Source organism: Phaethon lepturus, unplaced genomic scaffold (assembly GCF_000687285.1).
Source record: "Phaethon lepturus isolate BGI_N335 unplaced genomic scaffold, ASM68728v1 scaffold4514, whole genome shotgun sequence".
Lineage (NCBI taxonomy): Eukaryota > Metazoa > Chordata > Aves > Phaethontiformes > Phaethontidae > Phaethon > Phaethon lepturus.
The window spans coordinates 3,346-15,452 of NW_010533815.1; the positions used below are offsets into that span (position 1 = coordinate 3,346).

The following is a 12,107-nucleotide window of genomic DNA, read 5'->3' on the forward strand; positions in this document are numbered from 1 at the left end:
TTCTGTGATTCTGTGATTGTTGAGAGCTATGTAAATATCTTACTTGGCAGCCCATTAAGCAATGACTGCTATACATTCCTATTGCAGTTGCACAACCTGGTAAAAAAGCAAGGTGAGTTGTTCTGGGTTTTTTGAGCTCTACTGCAATAGGAAATCAATCACACTCTAAGCGAAGTGCAAAGATGTTTGTTCTTATTGTTGTTCTTTGATGGGAAGGCACAGCCATTCCTTTGATGCCATCGGGGAGCTCTACCAGCCTGGTCTCAATGCAGGCCTGGAAACCTTCTCAAGATACGTGCATTTGTTGTCGGGCTTGGTAAGCAGAGGCAAGGTTTTCAAACATAGACACCCCATAAACCTCCCCCCTGCTTCAAACTCACCAGTCTCCTATTTCAGAGACAAATATGAGAAACAACTGTATGTGTCTTTCTGCACATCTAACCCTTCTTCCCCATTTGAACATGCGGTCTTTGTGTTTCAGCTTTATGCTGTATTTTATATATATATGTGTTCGTCTCGTGGACACCTACAGGTCCCAGGGTTGCTGTGCCATTTACCAGAAAAACTATCTTTACCTTAGGAAATCAGTGCTCTGTGTTTTTTTCTCTGTTTACCTCTCATAATGCTTTTAAGTATAAACATGGATTTTAATAATTTCTCTTTCTTAATGTAATTTCAGAGAAAGAATGATCTCTATGCTCTTTCTTCCAATGTGTCCTTCCAAGTTAAGAGCATGCCATATAAAGTGCAACCAGCAAAGCTCCCTGAGGGAAGCATAGCAGTAAGTAACTGAAAATGATATCTTTGTGTGAAGCACATGTATTTGGTCATTCTGATCACAGCTGTGAAAGTTTTTGTAGATGAAAATATTGAGATCAGTCTTTCCTGTGTTTCTAGTGTAAATTCCTGAAATATTACCTAAAAGAAATACCTTTATTGCTTTCTGTGGAAGTTGCTGATATATGATGCTAATTCCATTTTTAAAGAATTTCTTGCTACATTAATGTGCTGACTGCTTTATTGTAGTCAGGATGGATTATTCACCCAGAAAAAAAAAACAAAACTGTGAAAGCAAGTGCCTAATTACCTTGTTTGGGGTAAAAAAATCGGGAGGAAATTTTTGTGCGAGATCCAAAATCTTGTTTCTGTCAGCTTTAGGCATCTCACTCTTCTCCCAGTTAGCAGTTCTCTCACACAAGTTTATGGATTATCTATGGCAACTTCTCTCTTATCTGTATTAAGCTTCTTGGACATCCCAATTTTCAGAAAGGTCTGCACGCCTCTCTAGGGTTTCCACCTCACAGCACATCAGGTACAAGATAGAAAATTACCTGGTAATGCCTACAGATGTGATAGATAGATAGATACTAAAGTACTTGTCTTATTTGTAGAGAAAGATTTGTATGGCCCTGGATTATTATATGAAAAATTAATCTTAGAGTCATAAGTTGGATTTAATTGTTCGCTGATGCCAAAGCACTGAGTTTGGGGAGCAATTTAAAGGAATTTGTTTCTAATGGTGTCTAATACCATGGTTGAAATTCACCCTGTTTTCTCATTACTGATGGAAATTAGCAAAATATGAGTACAAAATTTTATTCTAATATAGGAGTAATCTGAAATTTGAAGGCTTATTGCTCTCATCTTTATAAAGATTTATCATTTACAGTCCTTCTTTTGAAAGGTAAGCTCAGTACAAACTTTTCCCAGTTAAATCCTGGTGCAAATACATCATATCAGTCTGTTGAGATGTAGTAGTAGGGAACAGGGTGTTTTCTTACACGGAAAACCAAAGCTTACATTGAATATGTTTTAGACAATACAAGATATAAGTTTCATTTTGAACAAGCGCAGATTGAATGGTTGATTGACGCTTGCTCTGGGAAGACACAAGGTGGAAGATTGATCCTATATGCTCTGTGACTCCAACGACTAACATCAGGAGAACCATTTCACCAGAGAGATTTGGTGCTTAATGCAGTATTCATCCAGAGAGGTTCAAAGACTCCAAGCTGACAGATATACTCAGTCTCTTTTTATTTTTTGCAGCATGTGTTCCATACCAGAAACACATGTTGTGCAGAACTCTGTTGATAGTGGTGCCTTCATCTGGACTGAAGTGCTTCACCCCAGGTGATAGCCTGCTGTTCTCAACAAGTGTCAGATGATCTACCAAATGATCAGATAAGCATTTTATTCTCTTACTCCAGCCAGTATAATGCTTGTTATTTGCTGCAGATGATTTACAGCAAAATGCCTGTAATGGCAACTGTAAAACGTTGAAAAATGATAGCGCTTTTATGTTGTTTCATATCTGGACATGGCAATGGATGTTTGCCAGCTCTACAGCTTGATGTGTTATATGCACAAGCCCTTTTGATGTTCTACTTGCAAGAAGAAATATTTGCTCGAAGTTGGGCAATGCTTAATATTTTTGCTCCTTCTGAAAAAGATCACTGGTTGTGTTTTAAAAGTTTCCAAAGATTTATTTGGGAGCTTATGGTTTTCTTTCAGACAGTGCAAGAGTGGAAGTGGAGTAAAGATTTTAATATTTTAAAAGTAATTGTCAAAAGCATCTATTTAATAATCAGCTAACACCTTACAGTTTATATAGTGAAGAGAATACATTCTAAAAGAACAGAGCATATGTCCTTCATTTGACTCATACAGCACTGGATTCAAGTTTTGCAGGCTATGTATATTTAATTTCAATGGTATAAATAATCCCATACACATCAGTAACCTACACAATCATGTATGTATGTGTTTACATATTTGCAGCACTGCAGGTCTATATGTTGAATATAGGTCATATAGGTCTATATGTTGAATAGAGGGTCATTATACAAAGATGTGTGAAAGGTTATGTAAATGTAAGAAAATCTAAATTTTTCTAGTAAAACATTAGAGTGAAAATTGCATCAAACAGGAAGTTAGTTTGGAATTTAGTGGAGCTTAAACCAAAATCCACTGAAATCTATAAAAGTATTTGTATTGATTTTGATAGGCTTGGAATTATAACTATATATTGTACAACTTTTTGGGTTTACTTGCTAACAGCTGTATCATTCAAGAGAAAATTGTCATTTTTTCTTATAGGTATTATTATGGTAAATAATACTAACCTACTTGATGAATTTCATGTGCAAGGTGAAATAATACTTTTTAATATAAAAAGTATAGCATTAGAATAAGCATTTTAATTTATGATTCTTGAGCCACTTTTGGAGTTTAATAAAATATGATTGCTTTTCTTAAACGTTTGGTGGGATCTTCAGAGGGGATGCCTTTGGTATAAACTGTTTGACCAGTGTCCTACAGCAAGTAAAACTGATTTCAGATTAAGGCTTTTAACTCTTTTTTAGCTATTACATGGTGATGAGTACTTCCATTTTCAATGTGCTTATATTCCTTATGAAATATATTTGCACAAACACTGGTAATGTGTAAACATAAATGTCAATATTAATTATGACTCTAAGCTCAAGGGAGCTTTTACATTCTATTTTGAGCATTTTTTCAGAACATACAGTAACATCATGCTGCAAAGGTTGGTTGGGAACATGTAGGAGTACTAAAGAGTTCCTGTTTCTCAGTCTCTGTAAGCAAAATGAGTAAAGATTAGAGGAAGATCATCATGGGCAGTAAAAGGGGTAGCACTAGAATAATAATTAATTTAGCTACTCTTTCTTAAAGTAGCAGATTAAACAACAAAGTTAATTTTATTTTTGAAGTGTGTCTTTTAAAGGTCAAGAGGGGAAAAAAAAGCTTTGTGAGAATCTCACTAGCAGGCACTGCATTCTGACCATTGATGCTGGATGTTTGCACCAGTAAAACCTAATCCCCATGTATCCACAAGGGTCTGCCAATGAACCAGCAGCTTACCACACATGCTTCTCTCTGCATTGTGCTGCCTTCCAGAGGAATCAAAGACAATTTTGAAGCTACATTGAGTAGCACCAAAAGTAGGAGCAAAATCCATACGCTGTACAAAAATCAGTGGCAAAAAACCTAATATTTCTTTTCTTTACTTACAATCTGCTTAACTGTGGCACATAAAAAAAAGAGGAAAATAAAATGCCCCCTACAGAATTACTTTCATGAGCAACAAGTGACTTTCATGGAGCCACAACAGTGATTCTGAAGTTAAGACTATCAGACGGCGTCCATGCTAAGACGAGCTTGGATTTTATTTCCAATAGCAGACAAAGGCTCTGTCTGTAACACTTAGGTTGGCTTCACCCTCATCTCAGTGCTTGAGCCAGATGGCATTCCTTTTCATCCCTTTGCATACAAAAGGTGTGAGACGTTCAGCAGTGTGAAAGGCCAGAAGTCAGATGGCTCCTCTCAAGGCTGAGGTGTGCTTTTCACCAGCCTGACAGAGAAGCAACTACTCTTTTCAGTGTTCAGTATAAGAAAGTCCTCTAGCCCTAAATGGAGAGGAAAGACAACATGCATCTGAAGTACAGTGCCAACACACAACACTTGTGTAAAAATTCCACTTCTTCATATTGGCCACCTTAGATGAAAACAGATAAAACCCTCCCAAAACGTTCCCTGGCTCTGATCCTGCAATATTAAACTTACCACATGGAGAAGGACAGAAATCCAAGCTGAATAATGCAAACTTGTCTTAAATCAAAATCATATGTAAAACTGTTGTGGACAGCATGGGGTGGAGGAGGAAGAGTCTTCTGTGGAAATGGTGAAACGAGGCAGGCAAAACTGAAGGGATGCTTTGTTTCTTTCTTCCCCTCCAGCTTCTGCTTCAGCTCTGTGGGTGTTCAGGACTTGCAGTGTCAAACTGTTCACTAGGAATTGCATTAGTAGCCCTGCAAGTCTTTGTGTAGAGTATCAAACGAGGCAGCCCCAGGGCCTTATGTTCTACTGGTAATGCACACAGGCAGGAGTGAGACTTGACAACTACATATAATCCTTTGCTCAGGAAATAAATCTCAAGCACTTAGCACAACCCTTCCCTTGCTTTCAAAAACCTGAGACAAAGAAGAATTCATGGGAAAAGGGTGTGGGTAAGGCAGGATGATTTTAAGATTTTAGCAGGCTAATATATTATTAGCCATTGGCCTCACCCCTGCTACAAGAGGAGAGAGATGTGGAAGCTTTGCAGCAGCATTCTGCTTGATACAGGATAGACTTAATTTCTGCTGTCTTTTTTACTCATTGCTGATAATCTAAGAATTATAAATGTGATGCTCTGCACTTCTATAAGATTACCGTTTCTTGTTTATATTTCAACATTTGTCAGGCTCCAGCTGAGCTACTGAAATTACTTTGCAAATTGCACTTTACTGTCTGTAAAGGCAGAACAATAGGAAAAAGAAAGGAGAGAGCATTACGAACTCCTGCAGTACAAGCCAGGCTGAGCATTGCGACACCACTCATAATTGGTTACGGTGTGTCCTGAGGAAGACCCAGATGTCCTTGTCCCGGTCCATGCTGATAGGTGCTCTATAGGTATCACAAGAAGAGCTAGGTTGCCTTACTGTTTACACAACCTAAGAGGAAAGAAAACACAACAGACAAATGCAGCAAACATCTAGGAAGTGGTGCACAGAAGAAGACATGGAATGGCTACATAGGTACCTGTAGTTGCCTACGCTACTATCAGCTTTATCCAAATCCTAATGAAATCCACCGCCCCAAATGAAATAGACTGTTTCCACTGATTTCAGCAGGATCTCAAACATGCTTTGAGGTCTGGATTGCCCCCAGCCGATTTTGAACGGTGAACTGAAGCACATTAGTTAAGAGTCTAGTTGCTGTGCTCCTGTGCAATCAGTAGGCATCCCTATGAGCAATTCCGACCCTAGACAACACCAGGCAGCAGCTCAGCTCACCCTGTCTGAGAGCACCTGTGTTACTGAAATCATTGCCTTAGATTGGATGACGGTGGGCTTGGTGCCCAAGGAGACAGCCGTGGTTCAGTCAAATACTATCATAGGAAATCTGTAAAACAAAAAATCCTTCCTACAGAAGTACCTTCCCATTCTGATAATTTCCATATTCAGGATGTACAATTTCAGTAGACAGTCCCTCTACCAACTCCTCCATAGCTGGCCAGCAGCTTGCCAGAGTCTTTTTTATTCTGGTTTGCTGATGTTGTACAGTCCGGCACAGAGCCGCAATGCTGACCCCATTCCCTGTTGCATTTATTTCAGTCACGTTATGCCACCTAGGAATTTGGCTCAAGCTATCAATACCAGAAACAGCTAAAACAAATTTTTGCAGGCAAATAGGTCTTCCCTTGGGTTTCATTTTGTCAAACTTGAGAGGACAGAAAGCCCTGCTCCAGTTTGGTTTTTGCTGTTGTTTACAAATATTCCTTAAGATGCTTGTGGTAAGCAGTCTACCACTTTACTGCTCCAACTCCAGAGCAACATGCTTAGACAAGTGATAGTGTTAGAACAGAAACTGTAGTGAAGCTCAAACCTTCCTTAAATAAGGTATTTACACTGCATGTTGATGGTTTCAGTTCCTTTTCAAATAATTTAAAAAATTATAACTTCTTGCTTGTGGTACCACAGGCTTTGCCAGCAGAGGAAGTGCACGGTATGGATGAGCTGGTTTTTTTTAATCAATCTCAGTTTTTGCTGTCTTGAGGCCCACTGAATTTTAGTCAGCACTTCCCAACTCATATGCTATATGGTCTTCAAGGCTTGCCTCAGGTAGCATTCATGAGGATTTTCAAGCAGTAGAAGGAAGATGCTTTCTTTCTTGGACAGCTAAACTCATTGCTTGCTACAGGCTTTGTGCATCATGACTGTATCCCTTCTGATTTCCCTGGCCAAATAAGCCTTTTACTTGCATTCATCTTTTTCCTTAACTGGCTTTTCTCTGGGAGGAATCTCTGCAGACAGTTCAGATGACCTTTTTCTCATTTTCTCTGCCCTTGCATTTTAATGCCAGATACAGTACCACTCTGAGACACAAGGAGAGCCATTCAGAAACATTTTGTCCTTACTAAATGAGCACTGCCCTTGCTGAATCTGGTGGTACAGGGAGCCTACAAAGTTCTGCAGTGGTTAAGAAGCAACCCATAGAGGAGGCTGAGGAAGGGAATGGTATCCCTGCAGTGGCGTAGTTGATCACACCACCAAGATACCTGTTGGGATCCAGGAGTGGGATTTCATGGGTTTTTTTACTAATTCTGTTTGCCTTGAAATAATTTTTTCTTGCTTCAATTGGCTAACATATTTATTCTTTGTATATGCTATGTTTTTGAAGTCTTTCAGGGTTATAACTATTTACAGCTGCACCAGAGAAGTATATTAGCTGAATGTATTTGTTACATCAACGATGGTATGGCCAGCACTGCAGGCACATAATCTTCAGGGTACAGACCAATGTTAAAGTGCTAACCCCAGAAGGACTGGGCAGTGTCTTGGAATTTTCTGTGTAACCCTCAGTGTAAGCTTTGGTAGAAGGCAAGTGGTATCCCACATAGAAAGTTTGTCCCTAATTCCAGTTGTGATCTGTGTCCCATAACAGTGAGGAATACTATATATGCCAGTCGAGTAGGGGACAGTTGGCTGCACAGATGAAGTAAGTGGAAAGGACCATTCCAAAGTGTCTTCCAATTAAGTGTGACAGTATGGCTGGGAGACAGATCTGCTGGTGCTTGCAGAATGCAAATTCTAGGAAAGTACGCTGATCATGAGAAAGAGTGAGAGAGGAACAGGCTAGATGTTGCAGAAAGGCTGAAATTTGCCACCTTCAAGGATAAAAATGAGAGACGCAGAAACTGAATTAATTTTGAACTGAACTACAGAATCATATCCGGTCTTCAAATGTAGGACGCTGTTCCATGAGTGAAAAAATTAGCATTGTGCTAAATTTCAGGTGCATCAGCCAGTGAGTTAATAGTAAAAAAAAAAAATAGAGAATTTGCAATGAGTGCAGATCAGGGACTGGGCAATAGCCAAGAAACTTACTAAGAAGAGTAGATTTCCTCAGTAGATCATTTGAGAATTTGCTTTGTAAACTGATTTCATTTTGTCACGAAGAAAATAACTTCCATCTGTCACATACTTATCCTGTTTAAGGGAGACGAGGAGTAAATGAGAGAGGTCCAATGGAAAACTCCAGAGAGAAATAACTTCCTAGGCTAACAATAAAGAGGAAATTTTGACAAAATAAACTAAAACTGAAGGAACATAATTGTGTCTGAGGAGCTAAGGAAAGCTCAAACTCATTCCTTCCCACTTGGGAGCAGCAGGGAGAGAGCAAATACTCAATGCGATTGATGAGGAGCCTTCCAAGTGGAGTCTGAGAATGTAGAATAAATTTGGTACAAGGTATGGAAGGGAGAGAGTGAGGAGGAGGTTACTTATGTGGATGGCCCCAGAAGAAGAAATACAGAAGGGTTATTATTACTCTTTGTCAAGATGAAGGTGTAAAGAGAGAAGTTTGCCAAGTCAATTAAAACCTTTGATAACTCATGTTATACACACCTGCTGCTTTCGAGAGCCTTAGAGAATGAGAGCAAGCATTTCATGCTTCTTTCCCATTTACATAATAGTCCATATATTTGGCTTCTTTTAAGGAGCATAACATCGTGCTGTGCGCTAGGCTTTATCACAAGGACAATGCACTCTGCTTGAGTTTCATTTTGGACTGCTTAGCTGAAACACAAGTCATAGAAAAAAAGTATACTGGTGCGTCAGCAGAAATTAAAATAAAAGTAATGTAGCTGGTATCTATTGTGGTTTGAATTAAGAGTTTGGGCTGAAGTCAACCATTGTTTCAGAGTAATCCAACGTGTCAGTTATACTGGCCTAGGCTGTACCAACATACATGTGAGTAGAATTTTGCTCCTGCAATCTTCTTGAAGCATCTGCACAAGAAAGGTATTTTTTGCTACTCTCTATTAAATTAAAATGATTTGTATGTCTGATACGACAAGACTTTTGTGTATGTGCAAATCCCATTTCTAGTAATTATCACAAACAAGTGGAAAGGAACGTGCAGTAAATGAAGCCAACATGGGAGAGTTCCAAGCGATCTGTGTTTCTAATCTCCAAAATACTATCAAAGTGAATGCTTATAACCTCTGTATTCTACTGTCAGATTTGCTTTACTTGCTTAAGTTTTGTTCATTTAATGTATGCTTTTCATTTCAGATCAGAACATCTGTCATTTGGTCCACTCCAAATGTCTCCTTTGTAATCCCTTTATGGGTTATAATACTAGCAATACTTCTTGGGCTACTGGTACTAGCTATGTTGACCCTAGCTTTATGGAAGGTATGTTGCCTTATTACTGTTACTGTTGCCTTAAAAAAACCCTGAAAGATACTGGAAGGTACTAACAGATAAGAAAAAGAGAGGCTGGAATTTTGTCATCTTTAGCAGTCTGAAGCAAAAGCAACAATACACGTGTCTTTTTTGTTTTGGCATTTCTGACGTGCTAGTACCACTGACCTTTATGCAAGGAACTTGTTTTCAAAGTCCTCCTTTATTATTAAAGTCTGGTTATAAATGGGCATACAGAGTTTGGCTCTGTTTCCCAAGACCTATGATCCTCTTTTTCAGGATGTTTAGGTTCAAAATGAAGTGACTCTAGCTTTGTTTTCTCTGAATACTTAAGGAATTTCCAGTTTTTGTCAGCATGTAACAACACTCCAAGCTTTGAGAATTAATTTTTAGAGGATTTCCTTTTATATTAGTATGTCATATCTTCTTTTTTTAAAGTTTTCTAGTTCTGTGTTGGTCATTACACTCCCTTCACAAGTTTTAAGACAAGTTACTGGAAACTGCTATATTACAGGGAGCCAACATAGCTTTCAACCATCCTCTCAGTTCCCATTAAAAATAAAATAATTTAAGTTAGGATATGGCTCTTCTGCCTTCAGCTGCCTAAAGATTAGGGGTTAGGTGTCCAGCCTATGCTAGCTTTCCCGATTCACCTAGTCAGTTAACAACAACAGCAAAAAGCTCTGTAACATGGGAAGATGGAGAAAATACCTTTTGATGGTACTCTCCTTTGACCTCGTGTGAAGCCTATGTAACTTCCAACCTTTTGACCAAAAGTGTAACTTTCAGGCAGTTAAAGTTAGGTGAGAGGAATCTCATCTTTGGTAATCTTTAGGCCAGATCACAACACTGTCCTGTGCACATTTCCCAACACATATTCCACCTCTGTTATTACTGCTATCTGTCAATCTAACTATCTTTTCTGAATAAGTATCTGGCTGAACTGAAATTGGTAGTTTTTCTCATTAGAGTCAGTCAGTAACAGCATTCAGACCGACTTTACATCTCCTGCAAAGACAGCTTTTATTTGAATGTTTAAAGTTATACTTCGAAACTTAATGCCTTGCACCTAAATGTTTAATTTTTCATAGGGAACAAATTGAATAGAAACAAAAAAAAGCTTCACAGTGCCATAGATTGTACCCAACTTTTCAGGTTGACTGAGTGAAAAAATCAAACTGAAGATGAGTCTTCCTGTGGTTATCTTACCATGACGCCTTTGTTTCTGTTGATTGTTTTCTGCAGTGTGGCTTCTTTGACAGAGCTAGACCTCCTCAAGATGACATGGCTGACAGGGAACAACTGACAAATAACAAGACTACTGATGCATAGAGGAAGAGAGTGGCAGTTCTAGTAAGAATCCTGCCTGAGACTAGAAACACAATGAAGATTAAATGAAGGATTCCTTCCACCAGTCTTCCTTTGTACCTGCAAGTGACATGGTGTCATAATCTGATCTATGCAACGTTCTGAGAACATGCCACGTGATGGCCATCCTTGCCAAAGAAAGCAGCTTTATCACTGCCTTACAAACATACTCACCACTGAATAGAATGTTTCTCCTTTATTCCAGTCAGTCTACATTTCAGCAGATGCTTCTGAACACGTGTGGTATACTGAGAAGCTTCCAGAACAAGCCCAAATCTCCCAAGGAGAGAACGCCTGCATTGCTGTATTGTCTAGAAGATGGATCAGGACAAAACTTCTGAACGCTACTGTATCATGCAGAATACCTTTGACACCTCCCTAAGAACTTTTATGAAATTATGGCTCAGGGAGACAAGCAATATATCAGTACTGTGAAAGTACTTCTGCAAAACAAAGGTAGTCTATGAAGAACTTTATAGATGGGGCATAATTATTTATTTTTCCACCTTTTCAGGATAAGTGTCTGATATCATCAACTTAGATTTTGAGAGAAGGAAGTAAGAAAATAGAAATCATGTACTTACCTTGCATGTAAATAGAAAAGTAAACCCATTGTACACATGGAACGTATCTTTCCTGGCTATAAGATGTTTTGCAAAGCAGAAGATTTATGCAATATTTTACAAGATGAGGCATATGATAAACAAGTACATGTTGTATCTCTTTCACCCCAGAGCTGGCAGTATCACACCCAGATAACTAAATCCATGCACGGTATAGAGCAGGGAATGAGTTATGCTCTCATTGCATTGCTGATGGCTGACACCTGTACAGCTGATACAGGATGCAGTCATTTGTGAAACACTGATTTAAATCATCACAGCCACACTGGTGATCTTCAGCAGGCTTGGGGGTTTTGGGCTAGGATAAATTTTTTCTTTGCCATTGTCCTGTTACTTTGTTGAAATGGCCTCTTAAAGTGAAATGACTGTTGCCATTGTATCTTCTGTTTAATTTGTGTTGTAGACCCTAACACTTTGTTCACTTAAATCTTTGCCTTTTTTTTTTTATTTTACACTCTACAAGCTGGCAGCATATTTCAAGTGTTGATTTCAGCAAAGTTTAGGGATTAATATAATTATTTCTTAAGCAAAGTCTTGCAGGGAAGGTGGGCAGGATTTGTATTTATGCAGAAAAATAGGATGCCAGCCAGCCAAGCATGAACAAAAAGGAGAAAAGATATTTTGAGGTAAAGAATAAAAATATACATTTAGTTTGGGTTTTTTTCTGAATTAAGGATTCTGAAGAAGAGAGGCTTCATTCTTTATCTTCTGTCAGCAAATGGTCCTGATAGCAGGAGGGGCTCTAAGCTCTGACCTGTGTAAATTTGTGCCTGATAGTTTGAGTCTTAGGTTGCTGTCTGTGAGAGTAAAATTAGCTATATTCTGTAAACTTCAGGAGGGATTT

The 12,107-nt window shown here is 38.7% G+C and overlaps 1 protein-coding gene across 1 annotated transcript; it reads left to right on the forward strand.

The window, feature by feature from the left end:
* Positions 1-682: 682 nt before the first annotated feature.
* LOC104619428 (integrin alpha-8-like) lies at positions 683-11,462 on the forward strand. Its single transcript, XM_010285309.1, has 3 exons — positions 683-781; positions 9,141-9,263; positions 10,518-11,462. Exons 1-3 carry the CDS (start codon positions 734-736, stop codon positions 10,602-10,604), a joined length of 258 nt encoding a protein of 85 aa, XP_010283611.1. The 5' UTR covers positions 683-733; the 3' UTR covers positions 10,605-11,462.
* The last annotated feature ends 645 nt before the right edge of the window (positions 11,463-12,107 follow it).

Bases quoted from the DNA above. Each gene is read 5' to 3' on its own strand.
- LOC104619428 (XM_010285309.1), top strand. From the start codon at position 734: ATGCCATATAAAGTGCAACCAGCAAAGCTCCCTGAGGGAAGCATAGCA. The intron at 782-9,140 runs GTAAGTAACTGA...TTTTCATTTCAG, and splicing joins TCCCTGAGGGAAGCATAGCA to ATCAGAACATCTGTCATTTG. The intron at 9,264-10,517 runs GTATGTTGCCTT...TGTTTTCTGCAG, and splicing joins TGACCCTAGCTTTATGGAAG to TGTGGCTTCTTTGACAGAGC.